The sequence below is a fragment of the Notamacropus eugenii genome, chromosome 1 (assembly GCF_028372415.1).
Source record: "Notamacropus eugenii isolate mMacEug1 chromosome 1, mMacEug1.pri_v2, whole genome shotgun sequence".
In the NCBI taxonomy this organism is placed as follows: Eukaryota; Metazoa; Chordata; class Mammalia; order Diprotodontia; family Macropodidae; genus Notamacropus; species Notamacropus eugenii.
This window is the reverse complement of record NC_092872.1, coordinates 41,458,545-41,482,775: the sequence shown is the minus strand read 5'-3', so window position 1 is coordinate 41,482,775 and position 24,231 is coordinate 41,458,545. Positions and strand designations below refer to the sequence as shown.

The 24,231-nt window shown below is 35.5% G+C and overlaps 1 protein-coding gene across 7 annotated transcripts in view; it reads right to left on the bottom strand.

Annotated features, from left to right (window-relative positions):
- RFX3 (regulatory factor X3) overlaps positions 1–24,231 on the bottom strand; it is a 330,189-nt gene that overhangs the window by 140,121 nt on the left and 165,837 nt on the right. For all 7 annotated transcript variants that reach the window (XM_072597449.1, XM_072597443.1, XM_072597457.1 and 4 more), the window contains exon 3: positions 4,659–4,756. In XM_072597449.1, coding sequence (XP_072453550.1) covers positions 4,659–4,756 — 98 coding nt within the window. The remainder of the gene's footprint in view (positions 1–4,658; positions 4,757–24,231) is intronic.

Below are 24,231 nucleotides of genomic sequence, written 5' to 3'. Positions count from 1 at the left end.
ATTATCATCACTGAAAATTTCTTTCTCCTGAGCTCCAGTTCTGAATTTCCAGTTAACTGCTTGACATCTCCTCCTGAATGATCCACATGTATATCAAACTCAATATTTCCAAAACAAAACTCATTATTTTTCCCTCCAAACCCCTCCTAATCTCAATCCAATAATCAATTCAACTCTACATTGTCCCTAGCTCTCAAATCCTTTGCCTCTCTTCTATCAATGCTCAACCCCAATCCTGTCTGTCTTTTCTGTTTCTACTAATGAGCTCCTGAACAAAGCTGGCTGGATGCACTAAAAATTTATGTCATCTAATATCAATTGGGTCCTCACTTCAGAAGACAATCCTGTTACTACTCCCTATTTTTCCTCCCTATTATCTCCAGGATCAAATATAAAACGCTCTGTTTGACTTTTAAAGCCCTTCCTACTTTTGCAGCCTTGTTATGCCTTACTCCCCTCTACCTACTCTATGATCCAGTGACACTATCCTCCTTGCTATTCCTTGCATATCCATCTGACTCCCAGCATTTTTATCTCCCTCCCTCCTCATCTCTGCCTTCTAGCTTCCTTTCAGTCTCAGCTAAAATCTCACTTTCTGAAAGAAGCCTTTGTAAATTCTCTTAATCTGAGTGCCTTCCCTCTGACACTCTAACCAACTTATCCTGTAACTATCTTTTTGTACATAGTTGTTTGCATTTTGTCTTCTCCACTAGACTGCAAGCCCCTCAAGAGCAGGGAGTGTTTTATGCTTTTGTTTGTCTCCCCAGTATTTAGCACAATTCCTGGAACATGGTTGTGTTTTTTAAATGTTAGTTTACTGATTGGACTGACTAGCTAATTGATGTTTTCTCCTATTCACTACAGAGGTGTTTTCAAACCTCTTTTCAAATTTCTCTACCTCCCTTCTCTCAAAAGAAGACCTTGCTTCATACTTCACTGAGAGAATGGAAAGCACTCTCTGGGAGCTGCTTCTTTCCACTTTCTCTTCATTTTAAAAATGCTTTGGTAGCATTCCCTATTCTATACTTAGCTCTAATCTATGAAGAAAGGGCTCTTCCCTTCACTAAGACAAATCTCTACGCATAGCTGGCTGCATCTCTTCCTGTATTCTCCATTAAATTATCTCTAGAATCATCCCCTTTTCTCTCTAATCTTCAGTTTCTCTTATCTACTGCATCTTACCTTGCTGACCAAGTCTTTACTCTCCTAAAAAAACAGATCTTATAATCCCCCATGTCAGTGCTGTACTTAGGCAATCATCCAATATCTCTTCCCCTGCTGACAAATTCCTAGAAAAAGCTATTCATACCCTTTCCTCCACTTCATCTTCCCTTATTTACTTTTTAAACCCTTTATAACTTGACTTTTGACCCCATCAAACAACTGAAACTGAAATCTTCTAAGTTATCAATAATGTCTTTAAAAATAAATTTTCATTGATTTCTTTTTCTATATCACCTGCATTTTCACCAGCATTCTTCCCTCATTCCCTCCCCTAGAGAGTCAACTTATGTAACACAGAATGTTTTTAAAAGAAAAAGAGGAAGAGAAAAACAATCAGTAAAGCTGATCAATACTTTGAAAAGAACAACGATCTCTCAATTGCCAAATCTGATGATTTTGTCTCAGTCCTAATCCTTTTCAATTTCTCTGCAGCATTTGATATTCTTTTCTGGGATTTCATAGCATTGCCTTTTCTTGGTCCTGCTCTTAGCTGGCTGTTCTTTCTGAGCCTCCTTTGTTACTTCAAATTTCTTATCATATCCCTAACTGTGGATGGACTTCAAGACCTAGTCCTGACTTCTAGTCTTCTTTTTCTATACTCTTTCACATGATGAAAGTGTTTATGGCTATCAGTTTCCATTGGATTACTTATCTCTATACAAATGATTCTCAGACCCATATATCTAGTCCAGGTTCCTTCTCCCAAGTTCCAGTTGTGCATCTTTAACCGCCTATTGGGTATTTCAAGCACATCTCATTTCAAAGTCAACACAGCCCAAACCAAACTCATCATGGTTTCCCCACTCCCTACTTCCGAACTCCCTATTGCTTCTGAGGGTACTATCATCCTTCCAGTTACACAGGATTGCAATTTGAGTATTATTCTCGACTTCTCATTCTCCCTCACCTCAAATATCCAATCCGTAGCCACATCTTGTCATTTCTCCTTCCACAATATTTTTCACATTCATTCCCTTCTCACACTTACAAGGGCACCACCTAGTTCAGCCTCTCATTAACTCTTACTTGCCTGGACTTCTTCAACATCCTCTTAATTGACCTCTTCGACTCAAGCCTTTCTCCTTTCGAATTCATCTGCCACGCAGCTGAGAAAGTAATTTTCCTAAAATGTAAGTCTAGTCATTTTACTCTCTTATTCAATAAACTGCCATGTTTCTGTTTCCTCTAGGATCAAATACTATATAACTTCCTTTGTTTAGATTTTCCCTTTTGCATGCTTTTGTATAGATATAACCTGGTCCCAACTTAACCTCTCAAGACTCATTCTACATTGCTCATCTTCCTGAACTCTACCTTCCTTACAGCTCTCATTTCTGCACCTTTGTACTAAATTACATCCTGTGCATGGAATGTATTCCCACTTTAACTCTTTGAATCCCTGCTTTCCTTCAAGATTTGGCTTTAGAGAAACAGTCTATATCAGTGGTGCCTAACTCAAACAGAATCAAGGCGACTCACCCATACATAAGGATCCTGCAAGCTGTATACTATCTTAGAAAACCATTAATTATGTTATCTATGTCCTATTGTATTATTTGGAGGGGTTTAAAATATTTATCAATTATACGTTAATCTGGTTTGGTTGTTGCAGCCTGAGGTTTTTGACACCTCTGGTCTACATTGAAACCTTTCTCGGTCTCAAACCTGCTTGTGTTCTCCCTCTCAGTCTTTCCTTACCTTATGTCTATTTTGTATACCATCATTTACATATATACATATATATATAAATACACATATATACATATATGTGTGTGCATGTATATATGTATATGTATATGTGTATATATATGTATATATATATATATACACTTACGGACTTTTACTAAGAGAATATAAGCTTCTGAGGGGCAGTGACTGTTTAACTTTTGTTTTTTTTATCCCCAGTGCCTAGCACAAAGTGCTTAACGAATGCTTGATGACTAATTGATAAGACCTTCCCCCCATCTCAACTTGAGCCCTTCTCAGATTTTGCCCTGTCTCTTTGCCCCTCAGTATCCTTGCCAATGCCCCTGCTTGGTTTTTCCCTGCTCCTGCCTAGTTACTGATTTTTCCTCCATCCCCATCCTTGCAGGATGTAGCCTAGAAAGCCCACTCTACCATTCCCAAGATGTACCTGGGACCCTCTACGCTACTAGTTGAGGTGAGGAGGATATGGCCACTCATTCACTGGGATAAGAAGGGGGTCATCAATTACAATTCTTCTGGTAAGATGTAAGACTCCTGGGCCTTAACAACTGCCCTAATGCTGAGCTCTTGAGATCCTCCAAGGATAGTCATCTATGAAGATGATTCACTCTAAGAATGCCTGGGCCTTGCTATCTATTATGTTTCTGTACTCTAAGAATCAGAGGACTTTTCTAAATCTCCTGCAGCTAAACCCTCCTATTTGAGGAGCAGGGACTTTCTATGTGAATGCACATCCAGGAATTAACACTGTTTTTGTCATATAGTAAGGGCTTAAAAATGCTCATTCATTCATTCATTCATTCATGAATCACCACCCTTTTAGTCACCCACATGTGCAAATTAGGCTTCATCCTTGATTCTTCATTCTCGTTTATAATCAATATCTGATGAACTACCAAGTCTTATCAATTCTATTACCACATCTCTTGCACCCACATCCTTCTTTTCACACACCCATTCACTGCTCTAATTTAGGCCTTCATTTCTGTTGTGTAGATTAATAAATAACCTCCCCATTTGGGAACCTAACCACAGCTAAAAACCAGATATTCCTAAAATACAGCTTTGACTATCTCACTATCCTCATCAAGAAGCTTCAGTGACCTCCACTGTCTCTAGGATAAAATATAAATATCTCTTTTTGGCATATTGATAATTGATTTCCAACCTGGCTCCAATTTGCCTTTCTAGACTGATTTCACACTGCTAGCCTATACATTACGTTCTAATAGGCCTATTTACTATATCCCCCAATTTCTAAACTTTGAACCTTTGTGCAATCTATTTCCTTTACCTGTTCCTAGTTCCTTCCCTTCAAGACTTAGGTCAAGTGCTTCCTCCTACCTAAAATCTTTTTTCCTGATGCCTTCAGTTATTAGTAATCCACCCACAACTTCCTCTCCCCTCAAATTACTTCATATTTACTTTGTATACATTTTCTATTAGCTTATCTGAATCAATTTTATTCTCCCCTTCCCCTACTCATAGCCATCTAGGAATGTAAACCTACTGAGGGCAAGTTTTATTTTTTTCTTTGTAATCATCACAGCACCCAGAATCATTCCTAGAACATAGTAGGTGCTTGGTAAGTGCTTGTCAAATTGAACTGAAATGGGAGGAATTTAACTAAAAGATTAATAATATTTTAGTCCAATGAAGTACCACATATCAGACACTTGACATTTTTTTCCAACCAAACTGACTTTAAAAGTTTCTAATTTACTTACATTGCTCCATTTGTGTAGACTGTATCACTTCCCTCCACATACTGCACCTGAGCTGGGTAGACATGCTGTACCTGCTGCACAGTCTGTACTTGCTGTACCTGAAAAAGAAATATGAGATATAGTGTACATTGTGTATATGGATGTATGCCACTAAGTCTGTTCCAATAGTTGCTGTAAGATGCAGTCATGTCATTAAAAAATAAACCACTAGGTAGACAGTAATTTAAATTTAAGTTCTTGTTAATTCTGGATGAAGCAGAGTATTTAAAGCATATGAATTCTGTTATACATAAATGCACAGACTTTAAAGTGTTTGGGTTTATCATTCTGAAAGGTTTACATTAGTGACTTCAATTGAATGCAGTTCTTAAGATGCTCATTATCACTTCAATAAAACTAAAAAAAATCAGAATAGCAGACATATATATAAAGCTATATAATACATATGTACTATTAACATCACTTGGGGAAAAAAAGGCTTCTTGCCAGTACAACTAACTGGTAAATAATATGCAGGGTTTTATTTCAATTGCTGGTATTCATGGCTGCTAATTAGCATCATCACTGAAAGGAAACCACACAGAATGATCACACAAAACTATAACGATCTTAAATTATTGATTTTATAAATTAGAGCATGTCATTTTTTGACAGTAGACCATGAAGTGCCCACAGATAACCACAATCCAATCCATGCTGCCATGACTACAATCTCCAAGGGCCCTGGGTGACTGAGAAAGGCATTTAGTTGGCTACCATCTGAACTGTGAGCATTGTAAGTTATATTACAAGAGATAGTTTGATGAAAATAATATTAACCTCACACAGTTATAGGAAGCAAAACATGAAATGCTTTAACAATTCTCAGGTCCCCCTTATGCTGCATAAACTATGCAAATCAACTTAATTAGCATAAGTACCCAATGGTACTGGCAAAGATGAAAAAAAAATTGAAGGTTGTACAGATCATCATCAAACCAAAGCCTTCTCCACTTCACTGACAAGTATTAATGAAGCCACAAAGAGCATTGTAGCACTTCCCTCAAAATAAAACAGTGCCAGACTTTTCAGTAACAAAATAATTTTTGTACAAATGAAACAGACCACTGAAAACTTTTGATTTAATTCCCTTGCTATAATCAGAAAAAAATTCATCACAGATTGTATAAAGAATCAGAAAAGCTCAGACAATGAGTTCATTGTTTGACTTTATATACATATGTGTGTGTGTGTGTGTGTATGAAAATAAGCTTATTGGAGGATATCTTATTAAGATTTTTTTATTTTTCTCCACCAAGTCAAATAGTTTATGTAATCAATTAACAAACAGAAGTGAGATTTCATATGTCCTATATGTCTCAGTAATACTCCCTCCACAGGTGCTGACCACATAGTCTGTCACACTGTGTAAATGTTAATGGTGTCCTAATAAAAATATTCCAGAAAGGATCTATCCCATGTGCTAAACATTGCCTTATTTCTGGAAAAAAAGTTATCTTTAGAGATGTTGGAAGCTCTTGGATCTGATTATACAACCATTAAAATAAAAAGATAAGTTACAGATCAGATATACATGCACTTTTCTGCAACATAAGGATTTCTTCCTTAATGAAGAATATTAAAGAAATATGTTTTTGCTATAAAATGAAAACGTTTTTCCCACAAACAAAATAAATGCAGTTAGAACTAGAAGAAAAAGTTAACTGGGAAAAAACATCTTTGCTGGAAAATTCTCTGATATTGGTCTGACAGACAAGATATAGAGGGAACTGACAGAAATATTCAAGAACAAAAGCCATTTTACAAAAGATAAGTAGTCAAATTACAAGTAGGAAGTTTTTGAAAAAAGTAGCTGGCAATAACCATATAAAAACACTGCAAATTGCTAACAGCAATAGAAATGTAAATTAAAATACACCTTACACTCATCCAATTGACAAGGATTTCAAAAGAGCAAAATGACATTTGAGGAAAGAACTGGAGGGACACCAAGGTACTATGCCCAAAGAGCTATAAAACTACACACACCCTTTGACCCACCAATACTACTAATGGGTCTGTATCTCACAGAAATCAAAGAAAAAGGAAGAGGGCCTATTTATATAAAAATATTTACAGCAGTTCTGTTTGTGGTGGCAAAAAAATGAAAATCGAGAGGATTGAGGAATGTCTGAATAAGATGTGCTATATGATTGTGATGGAATACCACTGCACTATAAGAAATGAGGAGCAGAATGATTCAGAAAAACTGAGGAAGACTTAGATGAACTGAAGAAGAGACATAGAATTTGGGATTCTTAATTAAAAACAAAGATTGTTAATTTTTTAAATGTAATTGGGAAATATTTAATGAAATAACTAAAAATTTTTTTCTCATTGTCTTTATTACTTAATTTAATTTTCCCCATCTTAAAATGATCCTTCCCTTGCTTTGAGTACTCACTCCATGCGTTAAGGCACATTCTACCCCACTGCTATGAACACACTTATCTTCTCCAGCAGTTTCACACATGAATTGAATAAAATGTCTCCCTGGTGACCAACTACTAAAAAAAACAACAAAGGCATTTATTATGTTTGCAGTAAGTGTCAATTATTGTGCATGTGCTTAGAATTCAAAGATAAATGTAAAACAGTATCTGTCCTCAAGGAGCTCACATTCTAATGGAAGAGACAGCATGCATACATGTGTAGGTACAGAATATGCACAGAATGAATACAAGGTAATTTGGGGAGGCAGAACACTATTACCTGCAGATGGTAGCAACTGAGTTGAGTTTTAAAGGAAATTAAGGATTCCAATTTGGGCACAGCCAGTATAAAGCCTCGGTGACGGAAGATGGGGTTTTATCTGAACAGAACAGCAAATCTGCCAGGATGGATGAACTGCAGAATGCAGGCAGGAAAGTGTCAGATTTTGAAGGGCCTTAAATGCTGGAGGAGTTGGTCCTAGAAGTAAATAGGGAGTCACTGAATTTTGTTGAGGTGAGGAATGAAATGGTAAGATATAAAGCATTAGTAAATATTACTTTACCACCAAAGTGCAAGATTAGAGTAGGGAGAGAGGGAGACCAGATGATAAAGTACTGCAACAATCCAAGTGAGAGATCCTGAAGACCTAAACCAGAATAGTGGCCATGTGAATGGAGGGAAGGCAGCATATCTAGGACACAATATGGAGGCAGAATCAGCAATATTTGGCAATGGATTGAATGTGCAAGGAGAGTGATAGCAGAGTATGATAGTAAAGGATGACACTGAAGTTCTGAGCTTGGGTAAATGGAAGGATAATGGTGTCCTCAATAGAAATAGAGAAATTCAGATAGTGAGTTCAGTTTTGGATATGTTGAGTTTGAGATGCATCTAAGAAATCCAGCTCAAAATATAAAATAGACAGTTGGTGATATGGCATGGAGGAAAGAGACTAGAACTGGATATATAGATCTAGGAGTCATTTGCACTGAGATGATAACTGAATCACTGAGAGTTTAGGAGATCGTTAAATGAAAAAATGCAAAGGCAGAAGAGAAATGAGCCCATGATGGAGCCTTTAGGGACACCCACAGTTAGGGTGGCATAACAAGAATAATGATTCATCAAAGGAGACTGATAATGACTGACATGTAGGAGGAGAATCAAGAAAGAGTATGCTGTCAAAAAAGCCCAGAGAGTGAAAAAGGTAGGGTAAGTCAACAGTGCCAAATGCTGCAGAGAGAACAAGAAGGATGAGGATTGAGAAGAGTCTATTATATATGGGATTTAAAAGATCATTGGGTAACTTTGAAGAGAGCTGCTTCAATTGAATGATGAAATTCGAAGCCATATTGCAGAGCACTTAGAAGAGAGAAAGACAGGATTCAGAGAAAACAGGTGTAGATGATTTTTTTTTCAAGGAATTTGGCCAAGAAGAGGAGGAAAAATAAAAGATGATAGATTGTAATTCCCTGAGGGATTGGACCAAATATTCTAATTCTCATTATAACTCAGGTGAAAATCCCCACTGTATTTTCCCCAAGAGTTAGCTGAAAATATGCTAGATAAATGGTTGCTAAAAGAAAAGACTAAAAAGAAACACTGACAAGACACCTTGCTGTCCTGACAAAATCCTTACCAAATCTACTTGGATTATCAGTGTGTACTTCTGTTCTTCAAGCAGTGAGATTTTGAGCTCATATATATATATAAGACATTTTTTGAAGAATATTGGATGAAGAAAAGGTAGCATATGTTGCCAGGTCAGGAACTATAATGGGAATAACACAAGGAATTTAAAGAACAGTTATATCTACTAATTCAAACTAGTTATGGCAGTGCAGGGGAAAGAAGGGAAAACAATACTTCTGAACTGGTGAAAAATCTGATTTAAGACTATTTTCCTAAAGAAGTATAGCTTTATTGCTATAAAGTACATATAGCCCTAATATGATTTAAAATAAAAATCAATGAAGGGACATTGATTAGCATGGTTTCTTTGGAAAGGGAAGCCTCATACTGGAATAATTTGGTAGTGGGTACACTGGGTACGCTGGTATATGGGTTAAGGGGAAATGAGCTTATTTAAAAGCATGAGAGAGAGAAAGAGGAGAAAGAGAGGGGGTGGGGGAGAGAGGAAAAGAAGAAAGAGATATGTGTGCTTTGTCTTTCCAAAATGATCCTTAGTTCCTGAGTTCAGGGGATGATTCTTATTTTGTATCTCCCAAAGTTCCTGGCACATGTGTGAACCATGTAGTCACTCAATAAATCCTCAATAAATGAACTAATTACAGCTTACAATTGTAGACAAATAAGAGATTTTTTTTAACAAAGCAAGAGAGAAGTCATCTAAAGTGTTTATTACACCCAGAGTGACTCTGGGTTTTATATTTAACAATAAACTCAAGTCATTTTCCAAAATTACATGTGTTGATTTGACTAGAAATCAAATTTCAAATGTGCTTTTATGAATCAACAAAGACCAATGGTGTAATTATAAAGCAACATTGCATTTTATTTCATCTGTACTTGCAAGCAAGTCATTTTGCTATGATTCAAAATTGTTCATATATCATTAGCTGATGTTCTTATGTTAATTATTCTTTGCTGCATATATTTTCTAGACAAATATTTACTCCCTCATCATCTGGTCTAAAAGTCATTCAATATATTGCTTATTTCTATATTACAATCATTAATGTTTGGGATGACATTTCTAAAAGGCATGGAGATACTAATAGCATGTAGCCACTTCACTATAACAATCTCACCTTTTTGAATATTTAGACCACTCTCCCCTTTTTAATGAACCTATTTCTTATAAACTTACAGAAACTATAAGATATGGTCCATTTATTCACTTCCTCCAACCTCACCCAATCATTTAAGGAAGAGGAATAACATCTCACAATCTATTTTGACTATTACTATTAACTTCTCTACCAATCAAACACTTTAGAAGAGCTGCAAACAAGAATGAGAACTGATATGCTTCACTTTTTTGTGTTTACCTCCTCTCTTTTTTTCTGCTTTGGGAATTTTTTAAAATGATGAAATAGAAAAGGGAAAAAGCAAGAGAAGTACTTAGAATATATGATTCTCTACTGTCTATGTACTTAACCACCAAAGAAAAACAGGACTACACATGTCAAGCTAAAATCCAACTTGATCTACTTTACTTAAGGTCAGTCACTCAATGCATCAAAGATATTGTCCGGGATAAAGTCTATCCTTGATGAATCTCAGTTCTATTAGTTATCTATTTATCTGTACTGGCAAATGAAAAATGAGATTCTATGCCATCAGAAGCAAATGTGTATAATATGTACTGCCCACGACCACAGAATCTCAGATTTGGAATGGACCTTAGTGGGGCATCTAATGCAATTCATACCTGAACCAGAACTCCCCCCACAGTGTTCCTGATGAGTAATTATTATATACCTGATAGCAAATTAATAAAACACTTGCTCTTGGCCTCACTAATATATATTTTAAAGCAGTGGAAGTACTTCCTACTTGTATTCAAAGCTACTGTTTCACAAAATAGTGCATGTTTTGTGTAAGTTTTAGTAAATATTATTTATACGAGGAAAGCATAACAAAACAAAGTATATATTATAGTGAAACAACTTATTTCTACAAAGATTAATACACTTAGAGAACTGATATATTCATCATGTTATTTTGGATGTTTTTCAAGAGAAAATAACATGAATAACACATTTCAAAATAGAAATAATCTTGAATAGTAAATGAAATCATTTCTAATTGTTCAGCCCATCTCTCAGTTAAAAACAATTCTTGTCTTTGTGAAAATTTCTTTTTTATGCAAAGACTTACTTCCTGTTTCATTCTGCTATTATAGAGTATACTTATCAGCTATTTGGTTGATACAACATATTTTTTTAAACTAAACTATTGAAAATTATCCAATACTATATTTGAGAGAATTTCAATGACCAAAAATATTTGAGAGCTCTAGCTTTACTAGAAATATCAGAGGATCACAGATTTAGAGGTAGAAGGATTTTAGAGATGCAGTCCAAACACTATTGAAGGGTCTGAAGATCCTCAAGATAAAGAGATTTGCTTGAGGTCACAGAAGCATCAAATGGCAGAGTTGGCCAGCATTGGAGTCCAAATCTTCTGGCTCCAAATCCACTCACAGGACTCTGTGTCAATGAAACTTATCACTTATATTGATCTAATCAATCATATATAAATTGGGTAACTATATTTTTACAAGCCTAAAACTGCAAATGTACAGCAGGTGATAACAATATGAATGAGTCCTATTAAAATGACATTATTGTCCACGAGAATAATGTTATAAATGATAAAAGATGGCACAATAGGGTTTTGCAACTTTAAAGTGAGGTTTGGTTGTATCAATGATGTTATTGAAAAATGATGATTGAGGCATGCATTATTATTGTCATAGGATAGCTCAAAAATATTTAAGTTTCATATTCTAAATAATTTCTGGAGGTTAATTTAAAGTAGTAAAGCACTGAGCACTCTGGCCTAATATCCAGGAAGGACTAAGGCACGAATATTTGACAAACTGGAATGATGCTAGGGCACAGCCAAGAGGTTGAGAATTGGACTTGTGTAGTACCAGTAATATGTATTTACAGTGAATAACTATCAAGATGACAGAAACTAGTAAATAGCCTAAAACATATCAATTTGGATTATTTCTTGTCTTTCACACACAACTAGGATATACATTAAATTTTCCAATAGTGGTAATAGAGTGTATGCTCATAGGATCTGGAGTTAATGGGGCTTTCTAAAAGATCATTCTAGCCCAACCCTGCCCATTTACCAAGGAGGAAACTGATGTGTGGTGGGATGGAACATTACTAGGGACAGAGTTCTTGTATAATTACACTAAATATAGTGTTAACTTTACCCCAATGTACCAGTCTATCCATACTCTCACTCCTAAATGCCATTATAACATTTGCAAAATGGCTAACTGTGGTTGGAGAGGTAATGATTTAGAGATGTTAGAATTAAACTAGCCAGTAACATGAGTATTAAATGCAGAATTTAGTTCAAAACACAGTAATCTAATTGAACTGATCAGATAGACCAGTCAGGAGTAAATTGTGATGTTAATGAAGAAATAATTCAGGGTACTCACTTTAAGTAGATTTACATTTCGACATATGATTTCAAAATGAAATGAAAAACACATTCAAGGTCATTATCCATGAATCCACTCATTAGTTATCTAAACTTCCTTTAGTTGAATTAGATTGAAGAGATAATTTTTAATTAAACTTAATTTATGAACTACATTTTAACAATAACTCATTTTATTAAATGAGTTTGGGAACTGAATCAAATTTTTTGTCATAACAGACTGATAATGTTCGATACATGGTGTTCAAGAGCAGACATAGAAATCCATGACTTATCTGGCTGATCTCAGAGGTGTTACCACCATGTGACTGTGTTCTGAGGATATTCTTAGATGGAAGAAGAGGGTATGCAGCATTTATGTCTTCTTCCTGTGCCCTGTAGGATTTTATCATCAGTCTTTCCACTTAATAATTTGCTTCACCCCATAAACTCAAGAATTTCCTTTCCATCAAATGTCATTATCTTTCCTATCCAAACTCAAGAAACTTAAGGTGCTGAGGAAGTTAAAAGTTTTTCTTTTTGCCTAAAAACACTGTACAGCACTTTTTAAGTAAAATATTCCATTTGCTGAAAGTACAGAATACCTGCCAGCAAAGACTTAACATAAAAGTAGCAAGTATTTTAAAGTTAGCTAATTGCTTTAGAAGAGGGTGTTTTAAAAACTATATAGAATCAAAATAACCATATTGGAGAAATTATGAATTTTGCCTTTTTCATAAAATAATCTGAAGAAGAAACCAGCACCAGGAGAAATCAGAACCAATACACATTGATTGTGCTGAATAAAAGAATAATATAATATAAAGACATGGAGATGAATGGATGAAAGGAAAATTAAAAGAAAGGCACAGCAGAAGTAACTAATCAGGTAGGTTTATACCTCAAAATTCCCTTATTCAAATGTAAATTATCATAAAGTATGTTTGTGGGGTTTTTTTACATATGAAGAATAAATGTTTAAAATACACATATTAATTGTTTAAAATATTAAGTAATTTTGAATCACCCTTCTTGTTAGAAGTATTTTGTTATTTCTTTTTGGTCTTTATCGCCATTAAAAATATCTCTTCTTTTCCCAAAAAAGGGAAAAAAATAAGACTATAGAAGGTTACTTTCTTGGTGAAGAGATATCTTCTCCCATCCTTTCAGATGAGGAAGAACAACGCTTACCATCAGGGAAAGACATAAAAGTCAAAGCTTCTATATCCCAAACATCCAAAATAAATATTCAATGGTCTCAGGCCATGGAAGAGCTCAAAAAGGATTTTGAAAATCAAGTAAGAAAGGTGGAGGAAAAATTGGGAAGAGAAATGAGAGAGATGCAAGAAAATCATGAAAAGTAGGTCAACACCTTGTTAAAGGAGACCCAAAAAATGATGAAGAAAATAACACCTTTAAAAATAGGCTAACTCAATTGGCAAAAGAGGTTCAAAAAGCCAATGAGGAGAAGAATGCTTTAAAAAGTAGAATTAGCCAAATGGAAAAGGAGGTTCAAAAGCTCATTGAAGAAAGTAGTTCTTTAAAAATTAGAATGGAACAGATGGAGGTTAATGACTTTATGAGAAACCAAGAAATCACAAAACAAAACCAAAAGAATGAAAAATGGAAGATAATGTGAAATATCTCCTTGGAAAAACAACGGACGTGGAAAATAGATCCAGGAGAGACAATTTAAAAATTATAGGACTACCTGAAAGCCATGATCAAAAAAAGAGCCTAGACATCATCTTGCATGAAATTATCAAGGAAAACTGCCCTGATATTCTAGAACCAGGGGGCAAAATAAATATTGAAAGAATCCACTGATCACCTCCTGAAAGAGATGCAAAAAGAGAAACTCCTAGGAACATTGTAGATAAATTCCAGAGTTACCAGGTCAAGGAGAAAATACTGGAAGCAGCTAGAAAGAAACAATTTGAGTATTGTGGAAATACAATCAGGATAACACAAGATCTAGCAGCTTCTACATTAAGGGATCAAAGGGCATGGAATATGATATTCCAGAAGTCAAAGAAACTAGGACTAAAACCAAGAATCACCTTCCCCACAAAAATAAGTATAATACTTCAGGGGAAAAAATGCTTTTTCAATGAAATAGAGGACTTTCAAGCATTCTTGATGAAAAGACCAGAGCTGAAAAGAAAATCTGACTTTCAAACACAAGAATCAAGAGAAGCATGAAAAGGTAAACAGGAAAGAGAAATCATAAGGGACTTACTATAGTTGAACTGTTTACATTCCTACATGGAAAGACAGTATTTATAACTCTTGAAACTTTTTTCAACATCTGGGTAGTTGGTGAGATTACACACACACACACACACACACACACACACAGCACAGGGTGAGTTGAATAGGATGGGATCATATCTAAAAAAATGAAATTAAGGGGTGAGAGAGGAATACATTGGGAGAAGAAAGAGAGAAATGGAATGGGGCAAATTATCTATCATAAAAGAGGCAAATAAAAGACTTTTCAGTGGAGGGAAAAAGGGGGGAGGTGAGAGAGAAAACATGAAGCTTACTCTCATCACATTCGACTAAAGGAAGGAATAAAATGCACACTCATTTTGGTATGAAAATCTATCTTACAATACAGGAAAGTAGGGGAGAATGGGGATAAGCAGGGTGGGGGGATGATGGAAGGGAGGGCAAGGGGAGGAGGGAGCAATTAGAAGTCAACACTCTTGGGGAGGGACAAGGTCAAAAGAGAGAATAGAAGAATTGGGGGGCATGATAGGATGGAGGGAAATATAGTTAGTCTTACACAACATGACTTTTATGGAAGTCATTTGCAAAACTACAAAGATATGGTCTATATTGAATTGCTTGCCTTCCCAATGGGGATGGGTGGGGAGGGAGGGAAGAAGAGAAGTTGGAACTCCAAGTTTTAGGAACAACTGTTGAGTATTGTTCTTGCATACAACTAGGAAATAAGAAATACAGGTAATGGGGTACAGAAATTTATCTTGCCCTACAGGACAAAAGAGAAGATGGGGATAAAGGAAGAGAAGAATGTTAGAAGGGAGGGCAGATTGGTGATAGGGGCAATTAGAATGTTCAGCGTTTTGGGGTGGAGGGAGGGGAGAAATGGGGAGAAAATTTGGAACTCAAAATTTTGTGGAAATGAATGTTGAAAACTTAAATAAATAAATTTTTAAAAAGGTCAGGAATGTGTCATTTTTGTCTTTGTATCTCTAGTGCTTAGTACAATGCTTTGCACATAGTAGGCACTGTGTACGTAGTAGGTTTTTTGAATTTGTTAAATTCTTGGTTTTACTCTTTTCTAACATCTCTACAATTAAAAATTCATTTGTTTGCCACAATAGTTCCAACCTACTTAGACAAATGCTTCTGGTAGGAGTAAATATTGTGTTCTTACTTAGAACTTACTAAGTTCTTAATTGGTACTTATTTAGTGGGAATGGGTTTCTTCCTTCAGAGATAGTTATGATCAGAGAACTTAAGGAATGTTGTTCTGATGGGAAATAGCAAGGGCTAATTTTTGTGTGCAAGGCACTAGCTCTCAGGAAGGCAGGTAAAAGTGGTATATTTCAGTGCCAGGTGACAATACGAAAGCACTTGATTGAAGTATCATTTAAAAAGAGGAAAGTGAAATACAGAAACAGGGAAGTGCTAAAGGCTATAATATGACCATGTCACTTTTACCTAAACTACAAACTCTTACATATTGTTTTTAAACCCCTTCACAACCTGTCCCTGTTCCAGTCCTGTTCTACATTACTCTTGTTCCTATACTCTATGGTAAAGGTCAATTGATTGCTTTTCTGTTTCTCATATATCTCACTATATCTCCCATCTCCATTCCTCTGTATGGTCAAACACCACATTTGGAACGCACACCCTCTTCAACTTCACCTAGCCCCATCCGTTAATTCCTTCAAGAGTCAGCTGAAGCAACGGTTTCTACATGAAACATTTTCTGGTCCCTCTCCCTAGCATCCTCTCTCTTACAACTATCTTGTACTCATTTTGTTTGTATCATTTGTACATTTACATAACATGTTGTGACTGTCATTAGAATGTAAGCTCCTTGAGGAATTGTTTCTTTCAGTAACTGGCATATAGTTGATCATTAATAAACATGTGCTGATTGGCTGTATCAGCTTGGTGCGATGGAAAGGGGTTGAGTTTGAAAGTCGCAGAGAACCCAGGTTTAAATTCTGACTTTGCCACCTATTACCTTTTTGTGATTTTGGACTTTAGCTATTTCCTAAAAAATAATGAGGCTAACATCTTAAGCCCTCAGTTCTAAATCTGCCAATTCTTATATCTTATTATTTGATAGTGCTCCAAATACACATTGTACTACAAAACACAACAACAATACTGTGAGCTGGTTTAAAATCAGAAGATCTGAGTTCAAAATTATGTTCTATTTACTATCTGTGGTATGTCTACTTGAGTGCCTAAACTCTCTAGCCCTCAGTGTTCCCATTTGTAAAATAAGGATACTGGACAAAATAATTGCTTAATCCTTTCCATTTCTAAATTCTGTAATCTTAATATGGTGCTATCATGAGAAAGGTGCCACCAATGAAAAGTCAAGTCTCTTTTGAGGCATCAGCATTACTTTAGATGAAATTATTACACAAATGAACAATCTCATTCTTCTATAAAAAGCAAAGGACTCCTTGAAGATCCCATGTTAATATGTCTGGTTGTAAAAATTATGATAGTCCCAAGTATTAACAGAACAATTAGTCAAAACAATGATTCAATGGATGTACACAGGCACTGAGGCAGCAAGGTGGCACAGAAGATAGAGCATTGGTCCCAGAGTCAGGAAGATCTAAGTTCAAACCTGGACATAGACTCTTAGAAACTGTGTGACCCTTGGCCACAGAATTTAGTTATTCTTACTTCATTTAACTGTTTCTTGATACAGTTTTCTCAATTTTAAAATGAGGTGAATAATAACACCCACCTCACAGGGTTGATGTGAGGATCAAATGAGATAATATTTATGAAGTACAGTTACTGGAGCATAGTAGGTACTCAGAAACTGACTATTCCCTCTCCTCCTATAAGTTTACTGTTAACAGAACCAAACACCAATTATATAAACTGATTCATATATATATACATATATATAAAAATTATAAATTTATAAACCTAGTGTTTATATGTATATATTTACTATATATACATACATAAACACCAAGTTGTGTATACATGCACATATATATTTTATATATATATACATACACACACATACACATATGTACATATGTATGTAGAAACAAATATAGAAATATTGGGTGCCTGGTAATAAAAATAGAATTCATCTGTCTATATTCAAGTATCTTCATTTCTACTCCCTACATATATAACATATTTAATTCAGAATAATTGTTACATGAGGTTCAACATATTATATGCTTCAAAAGCTATGGTATTAACTAATTTTTCTTAGCGTTACCTTTTTTTTTCCAAAGAGAAGATAAATGTTAATTTGTTGCATTTCTTACAATGTCACTAGACTCAAATGGTAGGGTGAAAGAGTTTGATGTTATTATGTAAGAGTATAAATGCTGTACATGCTATACCTTAATTTTTTTTTTTACTAGAAATAGGTCATTTCTAAAAGTGGAGCAAAGCAAAAGTACAAGTATTGTCAATGTAATGAAAACAAAATTAGCAAATTCCCTTTTTAACTGAAAAAATACTGAATTAAGATTCTCTCATTCCTTTAAAGTTATATGTACATTACTCTAGGAGGAAATTTTGCTCATTGCTATTACAGATGTGTTTTCAGATTATGAAAAATTCCTTTTTGAAAGAATAAAAAAGTAAAATCTATAATAGTTTCTTTTATTTTAAAAATAAATCATTCTATAATATGAGTATTAAAAACCTTTTCTGAAAATAACTTAGTTTAAAGCCAAATAGTTTTAATACATGCAAAATAACATAACCAATTAAATTTTCTTGAATAGCACTGCTAATTCCTAGTATTTATTTTTACCATTTTATTTGTATCAGAGCAGAGTACTTAAGATTAAATCACATCATTTCCCCTTCATAATCCTACAATATATTATTTCCTTAGCTCTAAAAGAGCTAAGCTCAGCACAACAGCTATCAAATAATTGATCTAGGTATATTATGACTGAGGATAATTTAAAAGATTTATGCAGATAAAAATATTTAAATTACCACCCCAATTATCATATACAATGAACAAACAATTTTTTCATATAGGTGCAAATATAAAATTTACAATTTTGATAGAGAATTATTCATCTTAAAACAGCAGTTACAGAAATTATCCTCTATTCCTAACATAAGGAAAGCTATATGGAGGAAGTGTAATAGAGAGCAGGAAAAAAAAAGAAAAAAAGACTAATAGACTAATAGTTAGAAAACAATCAGATAAGAGAAGAAGGTAAAAAGAATCAAGGTCCCAAAAGAAGGCTAGGGAGGAAATTAAATAATAGTGTTCGGATACAAGAAGTAATACTATATGCATGGTGACCATCTGTTCTTCATTTCCAAATCCAACATTCTATCTTCCTTTTACTAGAAGTGCTGTCTATATGTTCTAAAAATATTTCTGCAGTTTTCTAACCTATTTATCATGTACTTTGACAATGTTTCTCTATCCTCTTTCCTTGTCATGAATGTGTTAATCACTCTAAAACTGCTTTTAGGGTGAAGAGACTTGTGTTTTGTTAATATTAAATAAGTTTTTGTTAGAATTCTTTCCAATTTGGGGTATTGAAATAACTGGCAGACACAACCACTAAGACAATGCTAGAAGATCTTTCAAAATTTGGAGAAAAATAGAGAAGATATTGCAGGACTGGACAATGGCAATGTCTTGGTTTAAAAATTGAGACATAAAGTAAATCTAAAAAAATATAGCACAGTAAGCTTAACTTTAATTTCTAGCAAAATTCTAGAGTGTATTGTTGAAAGGATGGTTAGTAAACATCTAGAAAAGGAAGCAGTGAATACACAGAATTAGCATGGCTTTAAGGGCAGGTCATGCCAGACTATTCTTACATCCTTTTCTGGATAGGGTTACAAAACTGGCAGATTCACATAATGCTACAGACATCCTTTGTACTGATTTCAGCAAAGCCCCACATATTATTCTCGTATGAAAGATGGAGAGATGGGAGCAGGAGAATTATATAGACTTGGAAGAGCCTGAAAGACTGAGAAGGAGATACTCTCCTGAGCACCACAGGATGGATGTCTGGCCTGGGGCTCTTTGACATTCATATAGGTATCCCAGATAAAAGCAAACATTACATTTGCAGATGACAGAAAGCTGAGAAGAACAACGGAAACACTGAATTATCTGACTCTTGTGATACTATCGATCACTGCTTTGCCAGAGGTTGTCTCCAGAGGCAGCTGGTGGTGCAATGGATAAAGTTCTGCATCTGGGGTCAAGAAGACTAGAGCTTAAATCCAGCCTCAGACACTAATTCTGTGATCCTCGGCAAATCATTTAACTTCTGTCTGCATCAGTTTCCTCAACTGTAAAATAAGGATAACAATAACATCTATGTCCAAGGACTGTAGTAAGGATCAGATGGGATCGTATTTATAAATCACTTGTGTTGGTCATTCTTTGTTTTTGAAGAAGACCATGACATCAGAGAAATGATGACATGACTTGCACTTGACTTTGTTTAGACTGAGGGAGGGCTGTGCAAGATCACCAGCCTCACTTTCTCCTCCTGAGCCATCTAGATGCTCCAGTGACCAGATATTTATCAGGATGACTGGAGATGGCCCAGGATGCAATGGGAGACCTTGGCCTTTTTCACCTAAGGTCAATTCAGGTACTCACTTAGAGTGAAGTGACGCCCATTCAGTGAAGATTTCTTTCTCTTCTTTCTTTCCTTCTTCCTTTCTTTCTTTCTCCTTCTTTCCTTCTTCCTTTCTTTCTTTCTCTTTCCTTTCTTTCTTTCTTTCTTTCTTTCTTTCTTTCTTTCTTTCTTTCTTTCTTTCTTTCTTTCTTTCTTTCTTTCTTTCTTTCTTTCTTTCTTCCTTCCTTCCTTCCTTCCTTTCTTTCTTTCCTCTCCTCTCTCCTCTTTCTCTCTCTCTCTCTCTCCTCTCTCTCCCTCTCTCTCTCTTTCTCCCTCTCTCTCTCGCTCTCTGTCTATATTTCCCAAAACCTTAAACCCAGGGCACTCTGAAGATTGCACAACAATAGAACCCTGCCCAAACTGGACCCTCCTCACTTAAGACCGATTATCAATAATAACTGTTGTTTTTTCCCTCCCAGCTCGATTTACTTATATTTTTTCGTTTGCTCATTAAAAGGGTCATTCCCTGATAAATCACTTAGCACAGTGCCAAGTACATAGTAGGTGTTTAATAAACATTTCTTTCGTTCCTTCCTTCTTGTATGACCACTCCTTCTTAAACTCCATTCCTGGGTCATCATCTTCCTCCCACGAATTATAGGTTTTCCACCAAAGATCAATTTAAGGTATCACATATTTTATTTTTAACTATAGATGCTTCCTACCAACTCCATGACCCAGGAAGAGATAAATTCCAGTGCTATTCTGTGTCTCCTGTAGAGACTCAGTCAATGTTAATGAATAGTCACTCATAGTGATGTTATATACGAGAATGCTCAATGAAAGTTATAGAGGCTTGGTATCAAGATCTTTGGGTTTGAAAAATTTTTGATCTATTCAGCAGTTCAATTTAATGAGCATGTATTAAGTACTTGCCATGTGCGGAGTATTGTGACAGTCCCTGTGACAGTTCATCTCAGGGGCGGCATCATGGTTTAGTGGAGAGAGTGGCTGGGTACTACGGACTTTGGTTCAAGTCGTCTCTCTGTACCAGCTGCAGGACTAGATAAATCACTGAAAACTCTCAGTGCATTTAGGAAACTCATGACTCTGCAAGTTGCAGAGAAGTCACCAACAAAATTGGAAGGCTTAGGATCCTGAGACTACAGACAAATGATTGAGAGGTAATGAATATAAAATATTTTTAAATTATTATCCAAAAATTAGACCAGATTCCCTCTGAATTCTCTTTCAAATCTAAGTCTTTCACCTGTGGATATACAACAAATATATAAACCAAAAGACAACATATAACATTCTGAATTGTCCTGGGGCTTTTGGGTGGTTCCTTTAGCAGGAACTAAGTGGATAGAGAGCTCTGGACCTGGAATAAGGAAGACCTGGAATAAGAATGATTTCAAGCATCCCCTCAGACCCTCACCAGCTATGTGACCCTGAGCAAGTATTTAATCTTTCTCAGACTCAGTTTCCTTATATTCAAAAGTGGTAATAATAGCACTTGCTTTCCAGGGTTGTTGGGAGTGGGAGATAAAATGAAATGATATTCATAAAGTACTTTGCAAACCTTAAAGAATCATGTAAATTCTAGTTACTATTATTAAAGCCAAGGGAACACTATGTCAGAAGGCAGAAACAACGGTACTAAGAACAAAGTCAGAAAGTAGCCTGTTCCCATTCCCAAGTTTTATGAATAACTTGTGGAGAATATGCAAGAGGCCAATAAAAAGCATTTCCAATCAATGTTGACAGTCAAACTGAAGTATGACAAAATTAATTTATAGGTGCCTGGGTCTACATCTTAAATAATACTCAGTAGATCCAGAAAAAAAAAAAAAGAAACAATGGAGATATATCCAAAAAATCAGCACTGGAAGAGATAGGAATGTCAATTAGTCCAATATCCTAATAGCTACATGGATGCCATCTATAACTGCACCAATAAAGGACACTACACTTTATGTTTGATGAACTCTTAGTGACATGAAACTAACTAACAGACTATTCCATTTTGGATGAATTCTCTTAGAAAGTCTAGAATTTGAGCAAAAATTGACTTTCCTTGAACATCTACTTAATTGTCCTCTCTATAGTCGCTTAAAGCAAATCTAATTCCTTCTACATGAAGCCTTTCAATTAAACTTGGGCATAGACATCAAGCCCCTCCAAAGTGTTCTCTGCTCCAAGTTATATATCCCAAGTTACTATAACACATTTGTATCTGATATGAATTCAAATCCATTCACCATCTTGACCAGAGGCGGAAAACCTGCAGCCTCAAGGTCACATGTGGACCTCTAAGTCCTCAAGTATGGGCCTTTGACTAAATCCACACTTCACAGAACAAATTCCCTCAATAAAAGGATTTGTTTTGTAAAACTTGAACTGTTTTAAAAGACCACACCCAAAGACCTAGAAGGCCAAATGTGACCTTGAGGCCACAGGTTCCCCACTCCTGGTCTTGACCACCTACCCCACCCCCATCAACTTCTTGATCTAGCACTCGAGGCATAAGCAACAGACTCATTACAAAGTAAGGGAAATGAGAGGAGTCTAACATGATGTTAAGACTAATACTTAACTATCAGAAAATGTGGGTCTGGAACAGGAAAGAATTCATCACAACCAGAAGGGAATTAATGATTTGGCTGAGATAGCAAGAATTGAGTGATTGAAGTCCAAGTAAACTATGAAGACTCAATAAATAGCATTTGATAGTTGATTATTAAATATAATTTAATCTCCTTCTATCCTAAGAAATTGTTACTGTTACCATACTTTATGACCATCATTTCCATTATCATTCCATTTCTAATCTTTTTAGCGAAATACAGTTATCATTCTCATGTAACAAATTATCTTTTTAGATCAGAATACATTGGAATCTCACTATCATGCTAACACTGATGTCCTTGCCATGTAACTGTTTTATTGATAAACCTCTCCTAGAATAATTCCCTTAATATATTTTTATATCAGGAATAAGAAAGACAAGCTTATATTGAATTTTGCTGTAGAATGGTGTCATAGAAAGGTTTTCGTGGATCTCTGACTAAATGTTACCTAGATATCATTGAATTATAGAAGCCACGGAACACAGATGGGTGAATCCTTAAGAAAGTTAACGTGATTTCTTCCTCCTCCCAGTTGAAATGTGGTGAATTCCTGTTGTTAGTTGTTAAGACATGGTAAATATGTCTGTTGGTTTGGCTGAACTGTTCCTTGTTATAGGGAAATCTTTTTGTGAGAGCAGGGGAGGGGGCTGCTGGAAAGTGATGGCACTTTTTTTTTTTAAGAAAAGGAAGGCAGTGTGAAGGATGCCCAGCAAAGTAGGGATATCTATGTAGAAAGCCAAGGAAAGCAGAAATTCCCTAATGCCACGACGCAATTCTGTGCCATAGGTGGGAATTTCTGACTTGGTTTATACTTTTCAAAATCATTTTCTTTTAAGCTTAGCTCCTCTCATGCTAAAGGGCTTTTGGTTCCTTGTCAAAAGGCAATTGTCTGGAATGCACTAAGTTGAAATACAAGTGTCTCCTACCCATGCAGCATTGTAGTTAAATTTAAAATATCTACTTATGCTGTAGAGTTTTCCAGTCATGTTTGCTGATATAACATTAAATTACAGAATCACTAAATGTGGACCTTGTCGGGGTCTTGGAAGGTGTGTAGTGTGGTCCCCTAGCACAGGGTTCATTTCTGTATTATCTCTGACAAACAGTTATCCAGTTGGAGGTATTTGAATACCTCCAGTCTCAGGGAGGAACTCAATTCCTCATGAAGCAAAACAGGGAGCTGCATAGCTGACAAGAAGTGATCTTTCTTAGGAAGTAACCTTTCTTTCAACCTGAAACGTACCCTCCCACCATCTTTGTTATGATTTAGTTTTGGAACAAGAGATAAGTTTTTTTGGTTTCTTTTCTAGTTTAAGATAAACATATTTTTTTCCCCAACTATTCCTCATTTAGACAGCTTCAGACCCTTCCCTACTCTAGTCAAGTTTCCTCTCTTTAAGTCCTACCTTCTTAGCATCCCTCTTAAAATGTGGCCTTCAGCACTGAACATACCATTCCAGATGTCATTTTATTGTAAAAAATAAATCATTTGATGACAGCGAGCATCATTGACCCTGGAATGACAGT